The 27,857-nt window shown below is 42.1% G+C and overlaps 2 protein-coding genes across 2 annotated transcripts; both read right to left on the bottom strand.

Annotated features, from left to right (window-relative positions):
• Nucleotides 1-2,017: 2,017 nt before the first annotated feature.
• LOC132879148 (E3 ubiquitin/ISG15 ligase TRIM25-like) lies at nucleotides 2,018-25,255 on the bottom strand. Its single transcript, XM_060913708.1, has 7 exons — nucleotides 24,529-25,255; nucleotides 13,773-13,894; nucleotides 10,110-10,205; nucleotides 9,740-9,973; nucleotides 9,436-9,607; nucleotides 9,178-9,237; nucleotides 2,018-2,661 (listed from the first exon to the last, which is right to left on the bottom strand). Exons 1-7 carry the CDS (start codon nucleotides 24,995-24,997, stop codon nucleotides 2,132-2,134), a joined length of 1,683 nt encoding a protein of 560 aa, XP_060769691.1. The 5' UTR covers nucleotides 24,998-25,255; the 3' UTR covers nucleotides 2,018-2,131.
• On the bottom strand, nucleotides 17,704-19,809 carry LOC132878521 (stonustoxin subunit beta-like). Its single transcript, XM_060913673.1, has one exon. The coding sequence runs from the start codon at nucleotides 18,629-18,631 to the stop codon at nucleotides 18,059-18,061; it is 573 nt and encodes a 190-aa protein (XP_060769656.1). The 5' UTR covers nucleotides 18,632-19,809; the 3' UTR covers nucleotides 17,704-18,058.
• Nucleotides 25,256-27,857: the final 2,602 nt, after the last annotated feature.

Here is a 27,857-nt window from a genome sequence, read left to right as displayed (position 1 = left end):
GCGCTGTCACCTCACAGCAAGAAGGTCCGGGTTCAAGCCCCGTGGCCGGTGAGGGCCTTTCTGTGTGGAGTTTGCATGTTCTCCCCGTGTCCGCGTGGGTTTCCTCCGGGTGCTCCGGTTTCCCCCACAGTCCAAAGACATGCAGGTTAGGTTAAGTGGTGACTCTAAATTGACCGTAGGTGTGAATGTGAGTGTGAATGGTTGTCTGTGTCTATGTGTCAGCCCTGTGATGACCTGGCGACTTGTCCAGGGTGTACCCCGCCTTTTGCCCGTAGTCAGCTGGGATAGGCTCCAGCTTGCCTGCGACCCTGTAGAACAGGATAAAGCGGTTAGAGATAATGAGATGAGATGTTGCTAGACAATTGGAGACCTATAACCTTACTGTGCAATGATTATAAATTACTTGCCTTAGTATCTGCTAATCGTCTAAAGCGTGGACTTGTAAAACTTGTAGACGAATATCAATCAGCCTTCATAAAGGGAAGATATATTCAAAACCACGTCTGACTGATTCTGGATATGATTGATTACCAATCAATTATTAACCCTGCCGACAGTAGTCGGAGAGGTTATTATTTTCACCTGAGTCAGTCTGTGTGTGTGTGTATCTGTCTGTCTGTCTGTGTTTCTGCAAGATATCTCAAGAACCAATGGATCGATTTGGACCAAATTTTGTACGTGTTGCCAATCACCCAGGAAGGAAACCATTAAATTTTGGAGGTCAAAGGTCAAAGGTCAAGGTCATGGCAGAACTTCGAAATTTTCGCCCAATGTATTTTAATAGGGAAAAGGCGGGGTTTGCACTCGTTAGAGTGTCCCTGTCTAGTTCAATTTAAGATTTTACGTGGAATCAGACAAGGCTGCCCAATTTCACCAAAATTATTTATTTAATGTACACAAATGCGAGCGTACTTAACCTTGTCGAATAATAGAACCATTACTATTAATAGGAAGACTTTATTTCAACAAGAATGGAATGATAAAGTTTTAGATATTACTGAACTAATGGATGAAAATGGACATTTAATGCAATTTAATTCATTTGTAGAAAAGTTTCATTTAAAATGTGTCTATAGAGAATTTAATCAAAATTGTAGAGCTATTCCACCTCCCTTAAGATTCACGATAAAAAATACCCTTGAATATTCAAAGGTGTCGGTCAAACTACCTGAACTGAAAATAGGTGAAGTGGAAATTGGTGAAAAATCTAATAACAAAGGAATTAGAAATGTTTTAAAATGGAAGCTATTCCTTGATTTAAAAAAATAAAAGTAAGAATAACTGACAATGGAGGAACGCTAACAAATACACACTGTAGTTATCTTAGACGGCCAATTTCACCCACAGTGAAAGAAATTCAGTTTAAAATACTGAACAATATTTATCCAGCTGCTGAAACTCTCAGGAAAAGGTTGAATTTGCTTCTGTCTGAAAATGAGTTCAGCACAGAAACTCCATCACTGGGGGAAACTTTATTCTCCTGTGCTCTTATCTTTTATTCTGCAAAGCTTTGATTGTAATATTTGAATAAAAATCCCAAACTCACAGATAAACCTGGATTTATAAGGTTCTACCTGCGGGCCAATCATCATCCAGGCCGAATATGGGATGAACACGACATTGGCAGCCTGAACCGATCATGTACTGGATGTTCTAATGGAGTTTAAATATTGTTCAATGTTTTACAATCAAATCTCAGGGTTTAGAAACAACTTCAGATTTGAAAAAGTGAATGTGGATTTTACATCTTAGAACACAAGCAGAAAAATCAAATTCATTCCAAAAGTGATGTTTTATTTTTATATAGTGTGACCTGAACAGGTTTAAAATGTTGTTCTGTTCTGGCTTTATTACTGTTTATTAGTTATTTAATGAGACGCTGCTTAATATGAAACAAACACAACTTTTTAATGCGAAGGTCATGAGATCGTTTTCTTTTTAAATTTGACGAGTTTCTTGTCTGATAGTTAATTTTTAACATTTTCTTTTGAATTATTTTAAATTATTTATCCGTTTTAATTTAAATATTAAAATGAGCGTTTTTGTGCAGCTGGATTGTGTTCTAGTGAAACAGACGACTGAGCAACAACGTGGCAACATGCAGGAATTTTACAGAAAACACTACACACTTTTATTCTGGATCACACAATCTCACAGAACCATAAAGCCAAACCCCAAACCCAGCATATAGAGGCTGAGTGAATGTGGTGTGGACTCTGTGGAGGAGCTTCATCGTGTCAGAGACGCTGTAGAAGGACAGAGTTCCTGCACTGTGATCCACATACACTCCTATTCTGGAGGCTGATGGAACTCTGAGATCAGTCTTAATGTTGTTGTGCCAGAAAGAGAGAGAAGAAGAAGAACACTGCAGACTCCAGGACTGATTGTTGAATCCAAACCGACACTCATCACCCAGTCCTTTCCTGCTGATGTCTTTATATGAGACTGATATTTCCACAGCATCAGCACTGCTCCACTCCACCTCCCAGTAACAGCGTCCACACACACTCTCCTTACACAACACCTGCTCCCAGGAATCAAATCTCTCTGGATGATCAGAGTAACGCTGCTCTCTCTCACTCCATCTCACCGCTCTGTTCTTCTCAGACAGAATGAGGTGACGATGTGCCGTGTTGGGATCCAGAGTCAGATAACAGAAATCTAAAATAAAAGAGAAAAACAAACTGAACAATGTGAACATGAATATCCGCGCTGGGGGCGTGGTCACGAAAACAGCAGTTCGGTTGCAGTGAAAACTTTTCTCTGTAGAACCCTGTCACTCCCCCCTCCCCCCACTCTGGGCGCAAGAAGACAACAAAAGGGCAATAATATAACAACAGCCAATCAGAATTCAGATACAACAACCAATCAGAATTCAGATACATCCTGTTGCCAAGTAAAACAGTTTTGCCAGATTGGGCGGGTTCGACGTTATTTCGGCGGGTTTTTATCAGATGTTTATAAACATTTCGCACGAACGTTCTGTGTGAGAATGCAGCCAGAGACACTTCTACAGCCTTAGAAGGACTTTGATGCAGCACTTTCTATGTACTATCTATGTCCACTAGTCTACATCCAATCCAATCCATATTAAACACTTCTGTGACCCAATCAGAGATCGCGGGCATCACACGACACAAAGACCTAGTTTACCCAGCACCCCTTAGGTATTTTAAACAACCAAAATCGAGCATATAAGAATGACGCAATCCATTCTCCATTTTCTCTTCTCATGTTACATTCAGCCATGCATCGTAGCCTAACTTTTTTTTTTTTAAATTGAAGTATATAAAACAGGTACAATCTAACAAACCCACAAAAATCAGGATAACAGATGAAGAAAATACATGGATGTAGACAAAACTAAATTAAGCAGAATAACTAGGCCAATAAAATTAATTAAAAAAACAGGATAAATAAAAAGATAAATAAATAAAAGACAAAAAATAACCTCAGCAGTGCAGATGTTAGATATGCATCGTAGCCTCACATAGCCTACATAATATTCTGCATGTGCGCCACCTACTGGTGCATGGAGGATTCAGAACACAGCAGATGATTGCAGAGTTATAATCTGATTGAACCACACGGAGCCGAGTACCAGACAGCAGATTCTTCACCTCCAGCACTGACGGGCTCATGGTGCTATTTGTTTGATTTACAAATAGTATACTGGGCTTTAGCTGCATATTTTTACTTTACAAGATTGGCATCAAGTACATTTTACATTTTGGGCGGTTTTAAGTGCATGTTGGCGGGTTTTGAAGATATTTTGGACTGGAAAACGTCAGCAGTATCTGGCAACCCTGAAGTAAAATTGTAACCTGTCAAAGTTCTCGAGCCCTTGTGCTGTTTTACCGTTAGATCAATCACATATCAGCTTAAACTAGCATTCTAAAACTCGTTAAAGATCCCACAGAAGAGAGCCGACTCCCCCTGCCAGCCTCATGGAATGCAGTGTTTAAGGCTCCGGATGGGTTTTATGTCCATTTATGAGGGAAAGGAACATACACCCTCCCGACAGTCAGTGTGGTATTCACTTGTAAAACACATTTGCAAATTGGTAGAATGAGTTCATCATCACATGCAAGATTTGCAGTTAATCAAACGGATTTCATATTATTATTATTATTATTATTATTATTATTATTATGTGGCAGCGGGGGCGTGGTCAAGCGCCGGTCTGTGACAGGTGGGCAGAGTCAGGGAAGGTAAGTGGCAGAATCACTACACCTGACATCAATTAACCTGTTTGTGTGTGTCTTCCCAGTGACCGTGCCCTACTTAAGGAGGGAGAGCGAGAGCAGAGGGGCTCATCCCCAAGCTAGACGCCGGTTGCGTGTGTGTGTGTGTGTGTGTGTGTCTGTTGGTAAAGATATTGTTCGCTGAAAAGTGTGACAATAAAGCCTTATTATGAACCTGATCTCTGTCCTGCCGTCCTCTGTGCTCCACCCACTCATACAGAACTGTTACAGTGGTGCTGAAACCCGGGACATAGTGGAGCACAGCAGCCGATCAGCCCCATGGAGTCCTCCCCATTCGCCGACCTGGTCCACGCCCTCGCCACGGCCCAGCAAAGCCAGCACCAGGCGCTAGTCACCCTCCGCAAGGGACAAGAACGGCGCTTCGAGGCCCTGGTGCTGGCCCAGCAAGAAGACCAGGAGGTGTTCCGGCACCTCCTTGCGTCGGCGGGGTCCACCAGCACTCCCACCGCGGGCCCGTCCCCCCTCACCTTAACCAAGATGGGTCCGCAGGACGACCCCGAGGCTTTTATCACACTCTTCGAGCAAGTCGCAGAGGCCTCGGGGTGGCCGATGGAGCAGCACGCGGTGCGCCTCCTCCCCCTGCTAATGGGAGAGGCACAGCTGGCCACGCTACAGCTCCCCGCCGACCGCCAGCTGGCCTATGCGGACCTTTGCCGGGCCATCCTCCAGCGTGTGGGGCGCACTCCCAAACAGCAGCGCCAGCGCTTCCGCGCTCTGCACTTGGAGGAAGTCGGCCGGCCATTCGCGTTTGGCCAGCAACTCCGGGACGCCTGCTGGTGGTGGCTGAGGGCCAACAACCACGACGGCGAGGAGACTGTCGATCAGGTGGTGCTGGAGCAGTTCATCGCGCGCTTGCCGACAGGAACCGTGGAGTGGGTCCAGTGCCACCGCCCGGCGTCGCTGGATCAGGCCATCGAGCTGGCGGAGGACCATTTGGCGGCTGTTCCGGAGGCAGGACAGCAAACAGCCTATTCTCTTCTCTCCTCTTCTCTCTCTCTCCCCCTCCTCCTGTGTCCCGTCCTCGCCCCATTCCCCCACCGCGGAGGCGGGGGCCGGCACCTCCCCAGCCAGCCCGCCGCACCCGCGGTGCCCTCCCATTTCTCCCTTCTGTGTCTGTCTCTCCCCCCCCCTCAGGTGAGTGAGCCCCCGAACACCGGTGCAGAGAGGAAGCCCGGGCCGGTTTGCTGGCGCTGCGGGGAGCTGGGCCATCTCCAACAGCAGTGCATGGCAATGGAGGTGGGTGCGGTAGTTCGGATCCCCGACATGCCAGAAGCCGCCCTCGATCGGGCCGGAGCGTATTGCATACCGGTGAGTATTCAAGGGGATACATATCAGGCGTTGGTGGATTCTGGTTGTAATCAGACCTCAATTCACCAAAGCCTGGTGCAAAACGAAGCATTGGGGGGAGCACAGGGGGTGAAGCTGTTGTGTGTGCACGGGGACGTTCACAGCTACCCTTTGGTGTCAGTCCACATTTTTTTCCGAGGGGAAAAATTTATAGTGAAGGCGGCGGTTAATCCTCGCCTTACGCACTCTTTAATTTTGGGGACTGATTGGCTGGGATTTCAGGATTTAATGACATGCTTAGAAAAGAGTGGGTCCTGCCATTTAACAGGGGGAGGTCCCGGTGTCGCTTTGGCGGGAGCAGCTGTCACAGAGCCGTCTACGTCATCTCCGCGTCAGAGTGAGAAGCTGCTGGCCCCTCCTCTCTCTATTGGGGAATCCCTCGCAGATTTCCCATTAGAGCAGTCGCAAGACGAGAACTCTGCGACATGCGTTTGACCAAGTGAGAGTAATCGATGGTCAAACGCTCCAGCCAAACGCCACCCCGTCCTTACCCTACTTCGCGATTATGAAGGATAGGTTATACCGAGTGATGCAGGACACTCAAACTAAAGAGCGAGTCACGCAACTTTTAATTCCAAAGAGCCGATGGGAATTGGTATTCCAGGCGGCTCACTTTAATCCCATGGCTGGACACTTAGGGCAGGATAAGACACTAGCCTGAATAATGGCCTGATTCTATTGGCCGGGGATTCGCGGCGACGTTCATAGGTGGTGTACGGCGTGCCGCGAATGCCAGTTAGTAAATCCAGTGGCCATTCCAAAAGCGCCTTTGCGCCCTCTACCATTAATCGAGACCCCGTTCGAAAGGATTGGGATGGATCTCGTCGGGCCATTAGATCGGTCAGCACGAGGGTACCACTTTATATTAGTTCTAGTGGACTATGCAACGCGATACCCGGAAGCAGTGCTTCTGCGCAATATCTCAGCACGCAGTATTGCAGAGGGACTCTTCCGCATTATCTCCCGAGTTGGAATCCCGAAAGAGATTCTAACTGATCAAGGCACCACATTTATGTCACGGACACTGCATGAACTGTATGGGTTATTGGGGATTAAGCCGATCCGCACCAGCGTGTATCACCCACAAACGGATGGTTTAGTGGAACAGTTCAATCGCACCCTCAAGAATATTAAAAAATTCGTAAGTGAGGACGCATGTAATTGGGTTAAGTGGCTGGAGCCCTTGTTGTTTTCAGTGCGAGAGGTCCCCCAAGCCTCCATGGGGTTCTCCATGTTCGAATTATTATATGGGCGTAAGCCGCGCGGCATTCTAGACATGCTGCGGGAAAATTGGGAGGAGGGACCTTCACAAAGTAAGAACGAAATTCAATATGTTATGGACCTGCGCACAAAACTCCACACGCTCACCCACCTAACCCAGGAGAATTTGCGGCAGGCCCAAGAACGGCAAGCCCGCCTGTACAACAAGGGTATGCGCCTTAGGGAGTTCACACCGGGAGATAAGGTACTCGTACTGTTGCCCACATCGAGCTCCAAATTGATCGCCAAGTGGCAAGGACCCTTTGAGGTCACATGGCGAGTCGGGGACGTCGACTATGAGGTGAGGCGAACGGACAGGGGCGGGGCGCTACAGATTTACCACCTCAATCTGCTTAAACTCTGGAATGAGAAGGTCCCCTTACAGGCTACCCGAACACAAAAAAAGGTGATTCGGGAAGAACTTGAGACCATGCTCAAAATGGGCATCGTCAAGGAGTCCCACAGTGACTGCAGCAGCCCGGTGGTCTTGGTACCCAAGGCCGAAGGGTTGGTCCGGTTCTGTGTGGACTATAGAAAAGTCAACTTGGTGTCTAAATTTGACGCATACCCAATGCCTCGTATTGATGAGTTGCTCGATCGACTCGGCACGGCTCGCTTTTATTCGACACTGGATTTGACGAAGGGATATTGGCAGATCCCCTTGACTCCACTATCCCGAGAAAAAAACGGCCTTTTCCACACCGTTTGGTTTACACCAATTCGTCACACTTCTTTTTGGGCTGTTTGGGGCGCCCGCTACGTTTCATCGGCTGATGGACAGGGTCCTCCGCCCCCACGCCACCTATGCGGCTGCCTATCTCAACGACATCATCGTCTATAGTAATGACTGGCCGAGGCACCTCGAACATCTAAGGGCCGTCGTTAGGTCGCTGAGGCGAGCGGGTCTCACAGCCAACCCGAAGAAGTGTGCGATTGGGTGGGTGGAAGTACGGTATCTGGGCTTCCACTTGGGCAAAGGGCAGGTGCGTCCCCAAATTAACAAGACCGCAGCAATTGTGGCCTACCCGAGGCCCATGACCAAAAAGGGGGTGAGACAGTTCCTGGGGCTGGCTGGCTATTATCGTAGGTTTATACCTAATTATTCGGACGTCACCAGCCCGCTGACTGATCTCACTAAAAAAGGGGCACCAGATCCGGTCCAGTGGACGGAGCAATGCCAGCGGGCTTTTTCTGAGGTAAAGGCTGCACTGTGTGGGGGGCCACTTTTACACTCCCCTGACTTTTCTCTCCCCTTTATGTTGCAGACCGATGCGTCGGACAGAGGGCTGGGGGCGGTTTTGTCCCAGGAGGTGGAGGGGGAAGACCGCCCCGTCCTGTACATCATCAGGAAGCTGTCGGTGCGTGAGGGGCGCTACAGCACCATAGAGAAAGAGTGTCTGGCCATCAAGTGGGCGGTCCTCGCCCTCCGTTACTACCTGCTGGGGCGCCCTTTCACCCTCTGTTCAGACCACTGAAAAGATCGCTGAAAAGCGTGGCAATAAAGCCTTATTATGAAACTGATCTCTGTCTTGCCGTCCTCTGTGCTCCACCCACTCATACAGAACTGTTAGATATTATTATTATTATTATTATTATTCATGAATTACTACAGTTCTGAACTTCAAATGTTAAAAGTCTGGCCTTTGGAGAGATGATGGAGACTCTTTTGGTGGAACACAACGGAGCAAAATATTGTGACCCTCTAATGTTGACCTGAAGTTGGCACCACTGGGGGTTGGCATTGGGTTTTTGTCCCCACCAATGTTAATACCAAACCTACGCCCTTGCCTACATGTTATCTCGTTCTAATTGTTGTGACTTTTATCCAAATGACAGCTGGCAATACGTTGTTACTTTGCACTTTTTGTTGATCTGGGTACTAATCTTTGAGAAACTGGATTGGCAGAATGTTGCCTGTGAAGAAAAGAATGTCTTTTTATTACCCTGTGCCAAGTTAATATTCACTTCAGTGTAATTTTTAAGAGCCATAAATTGTATTTTATTTATTGTTTTTGTTGTGAGTGGTTTTGTTTGATTGTTGTTTTATTTCTGTAGCTTATTTATTTATATTTATTTTTTACATTCCACTGTTGAATTGAATAAGTTGACTTAATTAAAAAGTTTACTGTTCTATGAAAGGGTGCATTTGCATGATCATTATTATTTTACTAGTGGCATAAAATTGTCTTGATAAGACGTCAACAATAATATCGTTTATCGCAATTTCTGAGACAATATATCATCCAACAAAATTTGTGATCATGACAGGCCGAGACGTGTGTGTGTGTGTGTGTGTTAGATGTACCTTTCAGAAACTCTTCTCTTCTCTGTGGTTCTGGTTCTGAAATTATCTGAACTGCTGCAGCTGTGGAGAGAAAAATAGAAACATGAGTTTGTGTAAAAGATGGAAAGAGTTTAAAGTGATCCAGTCAGTTTATTCATTTTAAATCAGTGTTTTAGTTCAAAGTGTCGGGTGAATAAAGTGTCTGCAGAAAAGAAAGCAGGAGCATCGCTAAGAAATAACACATCACTGTGTTTCTCCAGCAGGAACAGCTCCTCTTACCATGTGGAGGGATTTTGTTGAATTCCTCCTCACAGAACTCCTCGAGTCTCTTTTTCAGATCTGAGAGAGAATTCCTCACTCCATCAAATGAGAGATGCTGATGGACAGTGACGCTGGATGTGTGAAATGATGGTCTGTCCAATTTAGGAGAGCAACGTCCAGAAGCTAAAACCTACAGAAAGCAAATGATATGTAAAACCCACTTGTGATGTCAGACAGGGACATTTATTGTTCCCTTAATGAGAGGTGTTTTAGAGAGTGTGTGAGGAACAGCTGGCTCTGTAGATCAGACAGTGAGTGTTACCTGGAGGAAATGGATGTGATCGTGTGTGTGTGAAAGCTGCTCCAGCTCAGTGACTCTCCTCTGAAGATCAGCAATCTCCTGCTCCAGTTGCTCCAGGAGTCGTTCAGCTCGACTCAGTTCAGCCTTCTCCTGATCTCTGATCAGCTCCGTCACCTCCCAGCGCTTTTTCTCCATGGAGCTGATCAGCTCAGTAAAGATCCTCTCACTGTCCTCCACTGCTGTCTGTGCACTGAGCTGTTCGGACACACACACACACACACACAAGATTTAAAGCTCATCTATCATTCCCTCTCTTACTGGGACTGTAAATGACTCGTTGTCCATGTTGTGTGTGTTTCTAGGAGCAGCTCTGTCTCTGCTCACTGCTCACCTTTATAGTGTTCACAGTCTGTTTCAGCTCCTGCACCTTCTTCTGCTTCTCCTGGATTCTCTGCTGGGATTTCATCTGCTCCTCCTTTAACTCACTCTGAGGACAAATAAAATACATTCAGCTTTTTATACAGTACGAGCGAACTGGTTCCATATTAATGTCAGTTCAAAGTACATTCATGTTTCGCTCTGAAGGTTATGTACTCTGTGTGTGTGTGTGAGTGAGTGAGTGAGAGAGAGAGAGAGAGAGAGAGAGAAATGTTCACTAACTGGTCTGGGCTGGGTTTCCCGAAAGCCTCTTCAGGCCAAGAGAGTTTTAAATGACCTCTTAAGATCCATCATCAAGCTAACGTGGTTTTCCCGAACAACATCGTAGCACAAGTCATCCTTTAGTTTGCTCGGAATTTACGAGAGACCCGGAGCACTCGTTCAAAACAAAGAGCGACTCGCTCGCTGCCGAATCCACAGAATGCGCATGCGGCTCTGAGGGACTCTCACAGTCAGCGGGGGAAACTGGGGTTGAATCTGCTGGTGGTGTTCAATTAGTTTTCTTCTACATTGCAAATACATCGAGTTAATTATCAGAGGTGGACAGTAACGAAGTACATTTATTTGAGTTCTGTACTTAAGTACACTTTTTTAGTATCTGTACTTTACTTGAGTATTATTTTTTTAAACTTATGACTTTTCACTGGTGGCACGGTGGTGTAGTGGTTAGCACGGTCGCCTCACAGCAAGAAGGTTCCGGGTTCAAACCCAGTGGCCGGCGAGGGCCTTTCTGTGTGGAGTTTGCATGTTCTCCCCGTGTCTGCGTGGGTTTCCTCCAGGTGCTCCGGTTTCCCCCACAGTCCAAAGACATGCAGTTAGGTTGACGTGGGGTGTCCTTGGGCTGAGGTACCCGGGTGCTGTGTGGCTGCCCACTGCTCTGGGTGTGTGTGTGTGTGCGCGCATGTGTTTACTGCTTCAGATGGGTTCAATGCAGAGGATGAATTTCACTGTGCTTGAAGTGTGCATGTGACAAATAAAGCTTTCTTTCAACTTCACTTCATTTGAAAGACAAATATCATACTTTTTACTCCACTACATTTCTATCAAGGTCCTCGTTACTCATTACTATGAAGCAGTTTCTCATGATGCAGACATACTGTGTCTGTGCTTGAAATGTTCTCAAGTTCAGTTCTCTGTTTAATTCATGAAATTTGCTCCAAACTGTACTGAGAGAGTGTATTTAACTTACAATTTCTGTTGTATGTTAGTTTACGGCAGTCAGAATCTTTCTTTAGTCCAATTCCTATAGAACAGGGAGGAAGTTCAGCCATTTCTAGATATCTAAGAACAAACTCATTTATACTGATCTCAAATTGAAAGCAACTACAATTAAATTCCCTAGTCAACTATTCAAAATATCCAATCTTTGCAAAGAAACACATTCAGTTAATAACATTGGTAAATTTTCTCAGTGCTCTGTATTACAATGTATTTAATATAATCCAAGCAATATAATGTTATGTGAACAAGTATGCAGTTTACAGACTCTAAAACTATAAGATATGAGCCACCTGTTCTGGTATCAAAGGTCATCTATTGTGCTGTGTTGATATTGATAAGGCTGGCTGTTGACTGGTACACAATAGCTGGTCATTGATTGCTAATGTTACACAGTCTTAGATTAAAATCAATTTACAAATAATTAATACTGAGCATTAATTGAAATTTTATTTAAAATTGAGGAAGAAACATGTCTCCTAACCTACTTGAGCCTTATTGAAGCATTTATTAACCCTCAAATATCAGTTATATGAAAATATATCAAAAATTCGAATTTGGTGAAAATGGATTTTTTAAACCCCTGTAGTTTAAAAATACTTGAGAGACACTGAACAAAAATTTGGAAATATAAAATATGGGTCTTGGGGATTACTGAAAAAAATTTACAAGTTCCTAACTGCTATCCCACATTGGATTTCTTGCTACTGAAAATGGCATGTTTTAGAAATCGGCGAATTTCAAAACCCTATTACAGACAAACTAGGAATAGTGGAGACTTGCTAAAACTGAAATTGGTAGATATTTCTGTGTAGATTTGAATAACATTCTTAGTTCAAGCATTACTGCCACAGGCAAGCTTCCAGAATGAATTAAAAATGCAAAAAAAATGCAAATTTGTCTTTTTAATTTCCTTGTTAAAATCACCATCTAATATACAATGACCATTGAAATTCTAAGTTGAAGCTTGTAGTACAAGACATTGAGTTCTGTGCAAAATTTTAGGTTTCTATCTTGCATAATAAAGATTATATTACACTTTGAAATATGTATGTTTTGAGCAAAATGCAAAAAAATTGAAAAATTCAAATGCCTGTATCTCTGAAACCGTTGGAGATAGGAAGCTCAAATTTGGGGGATTAACTTTTAATAGTATCTCTGAGCCCTCCAACTTTCATTGAAATCTGAGATGGTCGAGCATAAATTTGTCAGATATTTGTTGATTTGGCATGGAATGACCCGTTGGGTTCTTTGTCCAGCTCTGTTAATTATTAAATAAATATACACAAAACACGAGGAATATATTTCAGTATGTTATGGAATTACGTATGGATATCAGAATGTCACATTTATATCACTATATTTTAATCAAATTTAGCTCCATTAGGCGAGTGATTAACTAATTTAGTGTTATAAATGAGACATTTCTGCACCTCTAATGGTGTGTGTGAGTGAGTGTGAGAGAGAGAGAGAGAGAGAGAGAGGTTTGATGTGTGTGTAGTGTGCACCTAAGAAGGTTGAATTGACCTCCTATATAAGGTTGACTATATATATTAAACCTCCTTAGGTACACACTACACACAGATCAAAACCTCTCTCTCTCTCTCTCTCTCTCTGTGCACTTATAAGGGAGAACATGGCCCACTCTGCACTGTGGAGAACAGCTGAAATAATCCTGACTGCATGATCGGGGGGTAACAGTGAAATGAGCGAGCATGGGGAACACATTTACCTCATTATTTAGCTTATTATTTGCTCATTCTTTCATGTGAATGTTTGTTCATTTCATTAAAAACACGCTTGGAATAAAAAAAATTGCCAAAAACATAAAATAGTTTAATTAATTACCACATTATATATGTAATGCTTCCAGATGATACTATATATTATCTTATTTTAAACACTTTATATTTCATTAGATTTTGGTTAAAAACGAGCACCATGTGACCTTATCGACTGGATTTAGCAACTACTAATGCCTTCACCAACAACAGTACGATTGCCTTTAGCAGCTACTAATGTGCATACTGGGGATGCGAACTGCAAAGACGCTCTTCGTCCTGTTGCTCTTTAGACTCCTTCTTATAAGTGAGTTCCGGAAAACCACGTACAGAGACAACGATCCTTCCTTAAGAGAGTCTCTCAACTCTCTCTTTAGGTCCGAAGGGCAACGTTATCAGGAAACCCACCCCGAACCAGATTACGACCATCACTGAAGATAAATTTAACACTCTGTTCACCAGAACACAGACAATTTTAATCAGCTTTTACAGAATCCTTCTGATTGAGACACACATTGAAATTAAATTTCAAATCATATCACTGACTAAAGCACGTGTTTCTAGATGGGAAACTATAATTAAGATAATTTAATTCTGGAAAGATTTCTAGTTCTCACCTGTTTCTCAGCTCTTTCTGTTGCGGCTGTGATGGTGTTGTGACCTTTGTGATGATCCATCATACACAAATAACAGATGCAGGTTTGATCAGTACGACAGTAGATCTCAATCGGCTTGTTATGTTCAGAGCAGATCTTCTCTTGGAATTTTGCTGAGGCTTCAATTAACGTGTGTTTTCTCAAAGCAGGAACTTCAAAATGAGGTTTCAGATGAGTTTCACAATAAGAAGCCAAACACATCAGACAAGACTTGATGGCTTTGTGTTTTCTCCCAGTGCAGAAATCACAAATCCACATCTCCAGGTCCAGCGTAACAGTGAGCAGGAGAAGCAGCTTGGACTTCAGTCTTCTTCAGTTTCTCCACCACTTCATCCAGCATGTTGTTTCTGCGTAGAACAGGCCTTGTCGTGAAAGTGTCTCTGCACTGAGGACAGCTGTAGACGCCCTACTGATCCTCCTGATCCCAGCAGCCATTAATACACACCTTACAGAAACTGTGACCACAGGGGATAGTCACCGGATCCTTCAGGAGATCCAGACACACTGGACACATGAACTGGTCCTGAGCTACTGAAATACTGGCCTCAGCCATTTTCCTGAACTCACAACAAGAGAGAGAGAGAGAGAGAGAGAGAGAGAGAACAGTTTGTTTTCTCTGAAATGAGGAGTTATTTCCTGGTTCTGTGTGTGAAAGAGCAATAGAGGAAGAGGAGGATCACAAACAGAGAGGTCATGAACACTCCTCTATTAACCATTTCATCTCCCTTCAGTGCAGAAATATAACCCATGTAGCTGCACTGATTAGGATTAATTTCATGAAGTTCTCACAGAATGGATCTTAATTTTCTGGACTTTTCCACCTACTGACACCTCAAGCACAACTTTCAGCCTTGTTGATAAATTACAATTGTTTCACTTGAACAGCTTTTTCCTCGTGACATCTTTAAACTGATCTTCATCCCTAAAGGATGTTGGAGCCATTTTAAAAGTGAGGAGGACGCAGCTGTCAGGAAGGAAAACCATATTTTATTGATTTTGCATTGTTTATTGCTAATAGAAATCACAAAAGTGGATCTTTATTGAACATAATCTCCATTTCACTCAGTATGAGCGCTCCAGCCTTCATGAGTGCCTGAACCCTTCATGACGTGCTGTTAATGGAAACTAATCCACTTTCTGTTGGGTCACATCCCACCACCTCATCGCAGATTAGTTTCCTGGAGCAGCATGCCTCATCCTGTTTTATTCCTGACATCATGTTTTATCAAGAACATTATTCTGGGTCGATGAAGAATTCTTTCTCATGAACAGATTGTTGAGATGGAAATGAAGTTGGTAGATGAATATGTTTGAGATCAGAGATCCTGAGTCGCCTCAAACAGTCATTAGATGTGTCTTTGAGAAGTAGGAGAACACTGGAGAACCAGGAGGAAACCCACACTGACATGGGTCATTTTACCTTTGGGTCATTTTAACATTGTTAACAGACTGAAATGAATCTCCTGAAAGGCAGAAGAAAGAAATCTGCTCGTAGTGTTAACACAAGACTTTATCTAATCCCAGTCAGTGCAGGGTTCAAACCCCATCCACCAGAAATATCATTAAAATCAAAGGGAAAGACAGAGACGAGGCGAGATCATCAACAGGAGATCTATCCAGAATAAACACGGCTCACAGCTGAGGAGATTTACTAACTTAAGCTTCTTTTAGGGACGCTCCCATTCGAGGTGATTTGGCGTCCTTTCAGGATTGGAACTACTAGTTCACATATTGTGACCAAGCACACACACATTAAATACAAGTTTCTTTTTTTTCAAAATTAATTTTATTTCTTTTTCAATAATAAACTTATGTCATCATAAAATTCTTTATGTAAAAGTTTTTAATTTTAATATCTAATTGTTTATTTCTCATTTTTTGAATAATTTTATCATGAAAGTTTGGATATTTGATACAATCTAGAAGCAGGTGTTTGACATTCTTTTACACCACAAGTTGTACACTGATTGGAGGTTATTTTAAAAAAAGAAATTGTGTATCATTCAGTAGATTATTTTCCAAATCTCAGTCTTGTAATTCTCCTGTGTTTGTTTCTGTCAGAATATGTGGTATGTGTTGCAATATTTGGTTCAAGTTGGTTGAAGACTCTACGAGTTTGGCAATTTTCCCATCCGTCTTGCCATATTGTAAAAATAGCATCTTTGATATGTTTTGTAATATCAGAAGTGGTAAAAGGATAATGAATGTCATAATAGGTTTAATTTACTGATCTTTTGGCCAATTTATCAGCCATTTCATTTCCTTTAATACCCACAGGAGCTGGAATCCAACAAAAAACAACCTTACCACCCATAAGATAAAACTTGTACATAAGATATCGGAAAGCTAATAATTCTGTCATTATCTTCCTTTTGAATTTTTTGTAAGGCAGACAAGGAATATCAGAAAATATCACACTTTGAAAGCAAGGTTTATCAATAAGAAGTTCCAAAGCATTTGTAATTGAACTCAGCTCTAAAAATAGTACCATTTGAGATTTTATAATCTTTTTGAATATTTAGACTTGGAATTACAATGCCAGATGCACAATCAAAATCTTTATTTGAACAATCAGTAAATATATCTCAGTGTTGATTGTATTTGAGTTGAATGTGTTCTAATGCCGATTGTAACATGCAGCAACTACTATCCTCTTGTTTAGGGATTTTAGCGACTAAATCCAAGTCAACTTTTGGAGATTGGGATTCCCAGAATGGAAAAGGATCAACCAAAGGATTACAAGCTGGAACCGGAAGATTATTAACCAAATGAACAACTTTAGAAAATATAGGACAAAAGTGAAGATTAAGGTCACAATTTTGTTCTGCCAAAAAACCTTTTTTGTTGTTGTTGGATGATCTTCAAAAGATCTATATTTAATTGCACTTTGAGTTTGTTTGAATTCTCTTCTTAGGTCCAAAGGTATAATCGAGCAGTCTATCTCCAAAACAGAGATAGGAGTACATTGAAGAGCACCAGTGCAGATTCTAAGGCATTGATTTTGAATAACATCTAATCATCTTTGCCTAGAAATACTTGCAGTATCATAAACTTCCCAACCATAATCAAGACATGATAAAATTAAAGATTTATAGAGAATGATCATTGTTTGTCAATACTCCACTTGAGATTTACTAACACACCTGAACATGCAACTCTGACACACACTCTCGCTCACTCACTCACTCACTCTCGCTCGCTCGCACACACACACACACACACACACACCCAAAGAACCAGCGCGAGCAGGGCCCGCTAGCCCCGCGCCTTGTGACGTAATTCGCCCCGAGGCGAGCCGCGGTTTTTCTCCAACCATTCCCAGCGGAACTTTTTTTTCACTATTCTGTCGATTTCTTTAACTCGATTTGCATCTTTACGCTTGTTCACGGAGGCTGCCATCTTTCAACTCTTTGTTTGAAGCGAGCTTACGTACAGCTATCTAACAAGCGCGTTCATTGGTTGTTACAGAGCGATGAGCCAATCACGTACCTCATTTCATCTCAATGACGTAATTACGTCATTTACGCAATTACGTCATTGAGATGAAACGAGGTACGTGATTGGCTCATCACTCTGTAACAACCAGTGAACGCGCTTGTTAGATAGCTGTACGTAAGCTCGCTTCAAACAAAGAGTTGAAAGATGGCAGCCTCCGTGATCGAGGCGTAAAGATGCAAATCCGAGGCTGCCATCTTTCAAACAAAGTCGGAACGAATAGGATACGAATGTGGATGAGGGAAAAATCGGAAAAAAATTTTTCTTCAAGTTTTGAGGTGAAAAAAGCGGAATTCCGCGAATTCGCGGAAAAATCACATCCCTGGAAACAACTTCAGATTTGAAAAAGTGAATGTGGATTTTACATCTTAGAACACAAGCAGAAAAATCAAATTCATTCCAAAAGTGATGTTTTATTTTTATATAGTGTGACCTGAACAGGTTTAAAATGTTGTTCTGTTCTGGCTTTATTACTGTTTATTAGTTATTTAATGAGACGCTGCTTAATATGAAGCAAACACAACTTTATAATGCGAAGGTCATGAGATCATTTTCTTTTTAAATTTGACGAGTTTCTTGTCTGACAGTTAATTTTTAACATTTCCTTTTTAATGATTTTAAATTATTAATCTGTTTTTAATTTAAATATTAAAATGAGTGTTTTTGTGCAGCTGGATTGTGTTCTAGTGAAACAGACGACTGAGCAACAACGTGACAACGTGCAGGAATTTTACAGAAAACACTACACACTTTTATTCTGGATCACACAATCTCACTGTAGAACCAGAAACCCAGTAGGGTCCAAACCCAGCGTATAGAGGCTGAGTGAATGTGGTGTGGACTCTGTGGAGGAGCTTCATCGTGTCAGAGACGCTGTAGGACAGAGTTCCTGCACTGTGATCCACATACACTCCTATTCTGGAGGGTGATGGAACTCTGAGAACAGTCTTAATGTGGTTGTGACAGAAAGAGAGAGAAGAAGAAGAACACCACAGTCTCCAGGAATGATTGTTGAGTCCAAACACACACTCATTACCCCGTCCTTTCCTGCTGATGTCTTTATATGAGACTGATATGTCCACACCATCAGCACTGCTCCACTCCACCTCCCAGTAACAGCGTCCACACACACTCTCCTTACACAACACCTGAGGCCAGTAATCAAATCTCTCTGGATGATCAGAGTAACGCTGCTCTCTCTCACTCCATCTCACCGCTCTGTTCTTCTCAGACAGAATGAGCTCACAATATGCCGTGTTGGGATCCAGAGTCAGATAACAGAAATCTAAAATAAAAGAGAAAAACAAACTGAACAATGTGAACATGAATATCCGCGCTGGGGGCGTGGTCACAAAAACAGCAGTTCGGTTGCAGTGAAAACTTTTCTCTGTAGAACCCTGTCACTCCCCCCTCCCCCCACTCTGGGCTCAAGAACACAACAAAAGGGCAATAATATAACAACAGCCAATCAGAATTCAGATACAACAACCAATCAGAATTCAGATACATTCTGTTGCCAAGTAAAATTGTAACCTGTCAAAGTTCTCGAGCCCTCGTGCTGTTTTACCGTTAGATCAATCACATATCAGCTTAAACTAGCATTCTAAAACTAGTTAAAGATCCCACAGAAGAGAGCGACTCCCCCTGCCAGCCTCATGGAACGCAGTGTTTAAGGCTCCGGAATGGTTTTATTTCCATTTATGAGGGAAAGGAACATACACCCTCCCGACAGTCAGTGCGGTATTCGCTTGGAAAACACATTTGCAAATTGGTAGAATGAGTTCATCATCACATGCAAGATTTGCAGTTAATCAAATGGATTTCATATTATTATTATTATTATTATTATTATTCATGAATTACTACAGTTCTGAACTTCAAATGTTAAAAGTCTGGCCTTTGGAGAGATGATGGAGACTCTTTTGGTGGAACACAACGGAGCAAAATATTGTGACCCTCTAATGTTGACCTGAAGTTGGCACCACTGGGGGTTGGCATTGGATTTTTGTCCCCACCAATGTTAATACCAAACCTACGCCCTTGCCTACATGTTATCTCGTTCTAATTGTTGTAACTTTTATCCAAATGACAGCTGGCAATACGTTGTTACTTTGCACTTTTTGTTGATCTGGGTACTAATCTTTGAGAAACTGGATTGGCATAATGTTGCCTGTGAAGAAAAGAATGTCTTTTTATTACCCTGTGCCAAGTTAATATTCACTTCAGTGCAATTTTTAAGAGCCATAAATTGTATTTTATTTATTGTTTTTGTTGTGAGTGGTTTTGTTTGATTGTTGTTTTATTTCTTTGGCTTATTTATTTAGATTTATTTTTTACGTTCCACTGTTGAATTGAATAAGTTGACTTAATTAAAAAGTTTACTGTTCTATGAAAGGGTGTATTTGCATGATCATTATTATTTTACTAGTGGCATAAAATTGTCTTGAAAAGACGTCAACAATAATATCGTTTATCACAATAATTTCTGAGACAATATATCGTCCAACAAAATTTGCTATCGTGACAGGCCTAGAAGTGTGTGTGTGTTAGATGTACATTTCAGAAAGTCTTCTCTGCTCTGTGCTTCTGGTTCTGAAATGATCTGAACTGCTGCAGCTGTGGAGAGAAAAATAGAAACATGAGTTTGTGTAAAAGATGGAAAGAGTTTAAAGTGATCCAGTCAGTTTATTCATTTTAAATCAGTGTTTTAGTTCAAAGTGTCGGGTGAATAAAGTGTCTGCAGAAAAGAAAGCAGGAGCATCGCTAAGAAATAACACATCACTGCGTTTCTCCAGCAGGAACAGCTCCTCTTACCATGTGGAGGGATTTTGTTGAATTCCTCCTCACAGAATTCCTCGAGTCTCTTTTTCAGATCTGAGAGAGAATTCCTCACTCCATCAAATGAGAGATGTTGATGGACAGTGACGCTGGATGTGTGAAATGATGGTCTGTTCAATGGAGGAGAGCGACGTCCAGAAGCTAAAACCTACAGAAAGCAAATGAAATGTAAAACCCACTTGTGATGTCAGACAGGGACATTTATTGTTCCCTTAATGAGAGGTGTTTTAGAGAGTGTGTGAGGAACAGCTGGCTCTGTAGATCAGACAGTGAGTGTTACCTGGAGGAAATGGATGTGATCGTGTGTGTGTGAAAGCTGCTCCAGCTCAGTGACTCTCCTCTGAAGATCAGCAATCTCCTGCTCCAGTTGCTCCAGGAGTCGTTCAGCTCGACTCAGTTCAGCCTTCTCCTGATCTCTGATCAGCTCCGTCACCTCCCAGCGCTTTTTCTCCATGGAGCTGATCAGCTCAGTAAAGATCCTCTCACTGTCCTCCACTGCTGTCTGTGCACTGAGCTGTTCGGACACACACACACACACACACACACACACACACACACAAGATTTAAAGCTCATCTATCATTCCCTCTCTTACTGGGACTGTAAATGACTCGTTGTCCATGTTGTGTGTGTTTCTAGGAGCAGCTCTGTCTCTGCTCACTGCTCACCTTTATAGTGTTCACAGCCTGTTTCAGCTCCTGCACCTTCTTCTGCTTCTCCTGGATTCTCTGCTGGGATTTCATCTGCTCCTCCTTTAACTCACTCTGAGGACAAATAAAATACATTCAGCTTTTTATACAGTACGAGCGAACTGGTTCCATATTAATGTCAGTTCAAAGTGCATTCATGTTTCGCTCTGAAGGTTATGTACTCTGGGTGTGTGTGTGTGTGTGTGTGTGTGTGTGTGTGTGTGTGTGTGTGTGTGAGAGAGAGAGAGAAATGTTCACTAACTGATCTGGGCTGGGTTTCCCGAAAGCCTCTTAAGGCCAAGAGAGTTTTAAATGACCTCTTAAGATCCATCATCAAGCTAACGTGGTTTTCTCGAACAACATCGTAGCACAAGTCGTCCTTTAGTTTGCTCGGAATTTACGAGAGACCCGGAGCACTCGTTCAAAACAAAGAGCGACTCGCTCGCTGCCGAATCCACAGAATGCGCATGCGGCTCTGAGGGACTCTCACAGTCAGCGGGGGAAACTGGGGTTGAATCTGCTGGTGGTGTTAAATTAGTTTTCTTGGGCATTGCAAATACATCGAGTTAATTATCAGAGGTGGACAGTAACGAAGTACATTTACTTGAGTTCTCTTCTTTACTTGAGTATTTCTTTGGGAAACTTTAACTTCACTACATTTGAAAGGCAAATATCGTACTTTTTACTCCACTACATTTCTATCAAGGTCCTCGTTACTCGTTACTATGAAGCAGCTTTGAAAGTGGATTTTTTTTCTTTTCTTTTCTAAAACGTGATTGGTTTTTCCGCAGGTGACACTGAGACAGTCTATCAGTAATCACTAGGGTCACGTCACGTCCATAGACTGGATAAAATCAAGATCAATGATTTCTCCGCAGCATTATTTAACACGATCAGTTGATGGCAGAATGGAAGGAGGCGGTTCTTCTGGGGAATGCACACACCCACGGTTCTATAGCTAGAACCCATGGTTCAGTTTTCTGAAAGGAATAAAGAGTCATTTCATTTTAAATGTTTGCTTTGTTTGCCTAAAACGGAGCACATCACAGCCTACAAAAACTCACCATCCCACCTGCGGAAGCATATTGAGGGATATAAACGTTTTATTCCAAGAGAAAGCTTGCAGTGAAGTTGTCTGTGCTTTAGAGCTCGCGATAACGTTGCAATCGCTACACAGTCTGATTAGTTAAATGACTTTCTATGGATTTGCCAAGTTGCCATCGCCTTGTCCACGTCTAATGTTTACACACAGCTAGTTAACTTGGACACTGTTAGTTAGCATGTAAAAACGGAGTTACACGAACATGAATAACGTTCACTTTTCTGAAGTCCTTTCAGAAATGTTTTATCATAATCTTGCCAATTCAACAAAAAAGTAGAAATCTTTCTTTTCTCGTAATATTAGCTGCCCAATATGATTTCGAGTTTGAAAAGAGTTTGCTAGCATGTCAGGTGGAGCTTCACTGACATGATTCCACAGGCAGATTCATATGTGCATGAATACATACACTTAACAAATTGCTGGAATTTTTTTGCTTTGATGTCAGATGATGGTCTTGCACATTTTTTTTGTTGTTGTTGTTGTCTTGCTTAAAGCAGAGTTGCTGTTGTACCGTTATTAAGGTCGAGGTGCGGATCTGGGTTTTAATCAGGTTGGATTGTCCTTTTTATTTTCTGAGCAAGCTGCATTTACAGCTGTTCCACTGTCTTCCTGATTAACACACACATACATGTGTGCACACACTGCCAGAGCTGGGTCAGAACATTACCATGCTGCTTTGTGGCGGTGGGGAGGAGGGTTACAATAAAAAAATGACAATGACAATGGGTCTTTTTCAGTTCAGTTGTGTTTCATTTTGTAACATTCTACCAGGCGTTTATTCTACAGGTTCTACAAGTTAGTCAGTAAATCCAGTCAGGTGTTTCAGAGGCATTAGGTTTTGTAAGCGTTGTGGCTATAATACAACAATGCATTGACAGAAAATGTACTTTTAATACTTAAGGATTTTTAAAAGCAAATACTGCAGTACTTTAACTGAAGTAAAAATTTGACTGTCCAACTTTCACTTGTATCGGAGTAACATTTGCCCAGTGGGATCTGTACTTTGACTTAAGTAATGAAGTTGGGTTCTCTGTCCAGCTCTGTTAATTATTAAATAAATATACACAAAACATGATGAATATATTTCAGTATGTTATGGAATTGCGTATGGATATCAGAATGTCACATTTATATCACTATATTTTAATCAAATTTAGCTCCATTAGGCGAGTGATTAACTAATTTAGTGTTATAAATGAGACATTTCTGCACCTCTAATGGTGTGTGTGTGTGTGTGTGTGTGAGAGAGAGAGAGAGAGAGAGAGAGAGGTTTTGATGTGTGTGTAGTGTGTACCTAAGAAGGTTGAATTGACTTTCTATATAAGGTTGACTATATATATTAAACCTCCTTCGGTACACACTACACACAGATCAAAACCCCTCTCTCTCTCTCTCTCTCTCTCTGTGTGCACTTATAAGGGAGAACATGGCCCACTCTGCACTGTGGAGAACAGCTGAAATAATCCTGACTGCATGATCGGGGGGTAACAGTGAAATGAGCGAGCACGGGGAACACATTTACCTCATTATTTAGCTTATTATTTGTTCATTCTTTCATGTGAACATTTGTTCATTTAATTAAAAACACGCTTGGAATAAAAAAATTGCCAAAAACATAAAATAGTTTTATTAATTAATTACCACATTATATATGTAATGCTTCCAGATGATACTATATATTATCTTATTTTAAACGTTTTATATTTCATTAGATTTTGGTTAAAAACGAGTGCCATGTGACCTTATCGACTGGATTTTAAAGTTGAAGTCCTTCCCGCGCTATGGTGATACCGATCTCCGTTTCCCTCGGCCTCTCACCTATTACATAGCTGGGGTTACAGTGGGGGGCTAGTCCTCTGGTAACCACGAGAGTTTAACTCCCCATGCGTATCTGTATTGCAGCGTGCCTTGCCAGATGGTAGTAGGTACCATTTTTATGATGGTCTTTGGTATGACCCGACTGTGAATAGAACTCACGATCTCCCAATCGAAAGGCAGACACGCTACCACTAGGCCACTAGTCGGTATTGACTGGATTTAGCAACTACTAATGCCTTCAGCAATGACAGTACGATTGCCTTTAGCAGCTACTAATGCCTATATCGGGGACGCAAACTGCAAAGATGCTCTTCGTTCTGTTGCTCTTTAGCCTCCTTCTTACGAGTGAGTTCCGGAAAACCACACACAGAGACAACGTTCGTTCCTTAAGAGAGTCTCTCAACTCTCTCTTTAGGTCTAAACGGCAACGTTCTCAAGAAACCCACCCCGAACCAGATTACGACCATCACTGAAGATAAATTTAACACTCTGTTCACCAGAACACAGAAAATTTTAATCAGCTTTTACAGAATCCTTCTGATTGAGACACACATTGAAATTAAAGTTTAAATCATATCACTGACTAAAGCACCTGTTTCTAGATGGGAAACTATAATTAAGATGATTTAATTCTGGAAAGATTTCTAGTTCTCACCTGTTTCTCAGCTCTTTCTGCTGCGACTGAAACAGCGTTATGGTCTTTATGTTTCTCCAACATGCACAAAGAGCAAATACATATTTGATCAGTACAACAGTAGATCTCAATCAGCTTGTTATGTTCAGAGCAGATCTTCTCTTGGAGTTTTGCTGAGGCTTCAATTAATGTGTGTTTTTTCAAAGCAGGAACTTCAAGATGAGGTTTCAGATGAGTTTCACAAAATGAAGCCAAACACATCAGACAGGACTTGACGGCTTTGTGTTTTCTCCCGGTGCAGAAATCACACTCCACATCTCCAGGTCCAGCGTAACAGTGAGCAGGAGAAGGAGCTTGGACTTCAATCTTCTTCAGTTTCTCCACCACTTCATCCAGCATGTTGTTTCTGCGTAGAACAGGCCTTGTCGTGAAAGTGTCTCTGCACTGAGGACAGCTGTAGATGCCCTTCTGATCCTCCTGATCCCAGCAGCCATTAATACACACCTTACAGAAACTGTGACCACAGGGGATAGCCACCGGATCCTTCAGGAGATCCAGACACACTGGACACATGAACTGGTCCTGAGCTACTGAAATACTGGCCTCAGCCATTTTCCTGAACTCACAGAGAGAGAGAGAGAGAGAGAGAGAGAACAGTTTGTTTTCTCTGAAATGAGGAGTTACTTCCTGGTTCTGTGTGTGAAAGAGCAATAGAGGAAGAGGAGGAGCACAAACACAGAGAGATCATGAACACTCCTCTATTAACCATTTCATCTCCCTTCAGTGCAGAAATATAACCCATGTAGCCGCACTGATTAGGATTAATTTCATGAAATACTCACAGAATGGATCTTAATTTTCTGGACTTTTCCACCTACTGACACCTCAAGCACAACTTTCAGCCTTGTTGATGAATTACAATTGTTTCACTTGAACAGCTTTTTCCTCGTGACGTCTTTAAACTGTTCTTCATCCCTAAAGAATGTTGGAGCCATTTTAAAAGTGAGGAGGACGCAGCTGTCAGGAAGGAAAACCGTATTTTATTGATTTTGCATTGTTTATTGCTAATAGAAATCACAAAAGTGGATCTTTATTAAACATAATCTCCATTTCACTCAGTATGAGCGCTCCAGCCTTCACGAGTGCCTGAACCCTTCATGACGTGCTGTTAATGGAAACTAATCTACTTTGTGTTGGGTCACATCCCACCACCTCATCGCAGATTAGTTTCCTGGAGCAGCATGCCTCATCCTGTTTTATTCCTGACATCATGTTTTATCAAGAACATTATTCTGGGTCGATGAAGAATTCTCTCTCATGAACAGATTGTTGAGATGGAAATGAAGTTGGTAGATGAACATGTTTGAGATCAGAGATCCTGAGTTGCCTCAATCAGTCATTAGATGTGTCTTTGAGAAGTAGAAGAACACTGGAGAACCAAGAGGAAACCCATACTGACACGGGTCATTTTACCTTTGGGTCATTTTAACATTGTTAACAGAATGAAATGAATCTCCTGAAAGGCAGAAGAAAGAAATCTGCTCGTAGTGTTAGCACAAGACTTTATCTAATCCCAGTCAGTGCAGGCTTCAAACCCCATCCACCAGAAATATCATTAAAATCAAAGGGAAAGGCAGAGACGAGGTGAGATCATCAACAGGAGATCTATCCAGAATAAACACAGCTCACAGCTGAGGAGATTTACTAACTTGAGCTTCTTTTAGGGACGCTCCCATTCGAAGTGATTTGGCATCCTATAAGGATTGGAACTACGAGTTCACATATTGTGACCAAGCACACACACATTAAATACAAGTTTCTTTTTTTTTCAAAATTAATTTTATTTCTTTTTCAATAATAAACTTATGTCATCATAAAATTCTTTATGTAAAAGTAAGTTTTTAATTTTAATTTCTAATTGTTTATTTCTCATTTTTTGAATCATTTTATCATGAAAGTTTGGATATTTGATACAATCTAGAAGCAGGTGTTTGACATTCTTTTACACCACAAGTTGGACACTGATTGGAGGGTTTTTTTTTTTAAGAAATTGTGTATCATTCAGTAGATAGTTTCCAAATCTCAGTCTTGTAATTCTCCTGTGTTTGTTTCTGTCAGAATATGTGGTATGTGTTGCAATATTTGGTTCAAGTTGGTCGAAGAATCTACCAGTTTGGCAATTTTCCCATCCGTCTTGCCATATTGTAAAAATAGCATCTTTGATATATTTTGTAATATCAGAAGTGGTAAAAGGGTAATGAATGTCATAATAGGTTTTATTTACTGATCTTTTGGCCAATTTATCAGCCATTTCATTTCCTTTAATACCCACAGGAGCTGGAATCCAACAAAAAACAACCTGATCACCCATAAGATAAAACTTGTACATAAGATATCAGAAAGCTAATAATTCTGTCATTATCTTCCTTTTGAATTTTTTGTAAGGCAGACAAGGAATATTAGAAAATATCACACTTTGAAAGTGAGGTTTATCAAGAAGAAGTTCCAAAGCCTTTGTAATTGCTAGTAACTCAGCTCTAGAAATTGTACCATTTGAGATTTTATAATCTTTTTGAATATTTAGACTTGGAATTACAACACCAGATGCACAATCAAAATCTTTGATTGAACAATCAGTAAATATATCTAGGGTGGCACGGTGGTGTAGTGGTTAGCGCTGTTGCCTCACAGCAAGAAGGTCCGGGTTCGAGCCCCGTGGCCGGTGTGGGCCTTTCTGTGCGGAGTTTGCATGTTGTCCGCGTGAGTTTCCTCTGGGTACTCCGGTTTCCCCCAAAGACATGCAGGTTAGGTTAACTGGTGACTCTGAATTGACTGTGGGTGTGAATGGTTGTCTATTGGCCCTTTTCCACTACCCTTTTTCAGCTCGCTTCAGCTCACTTCAGCCCGACACGGCTCGTGTTTCGACTACCAAAAACCAGCACGACTCAGCTCGTTTCAGCCCTGCTTAGCCCCTAAAACTCGCACCGTTTTGGAGTGGGGCTGAAGCGAGCCAAGCCGTGCCGACTGAGGTTGGGGGCGTGAGCAGACACTCCCCTGTGCACTGATTGGTGAGGAGGAGTGTCCTCACATGCCCACACACGCCCCGCGAGCGCGCTGGGATCTGTAAACACCGCAAACCCGGAAGAAGAAGAATTACGAATTACGAGAATTTCTGAAGCCTTATGCGCCTCGCCTCATCTATACGCTCTTGCCAGTATCTGTCCGCGTTGTCGGTGACAACAAGCCACAGCACCAAGACCAGCAACACTAACGACTCCATGTCCTCCATGTTTATTGTTTACTATCCGGGTCGTGAGACTACCGCTTAAAAGCTCACTGAATCAGTGACATACAGAGCATCGTGGACGAGTTCGCGGAGCGCAAGGCTCGTCGTATGCCCTTCAAATAATGCGCGCAGTAGGCTATTGATGTTTTATTATGAGCCATGTACAGTATGTCGCCGAATGTTTTT

The sequence above is a fragment of the Neoarius graeffei genome, chromosome 2, assembly GCF_027579695.1.
Source record: "Neoarius graeffei isolate fNeoGra1 chromosome 2, fNeoGra1.pri, whole genome shotgun sequence".
In the NCBI taxonomy this organism is placed as follows: Eukaryota; Metazoa; Chordata; class Actinopteri; order Siluriformes; family Ariidae; genus Neoarius; species Neoarius graeffei.
The sequence above is the reverse complement of the archived record's forward strand: the minus strand, read 5'-3'. Positions and strand labels throughout refer to the sequence as shown.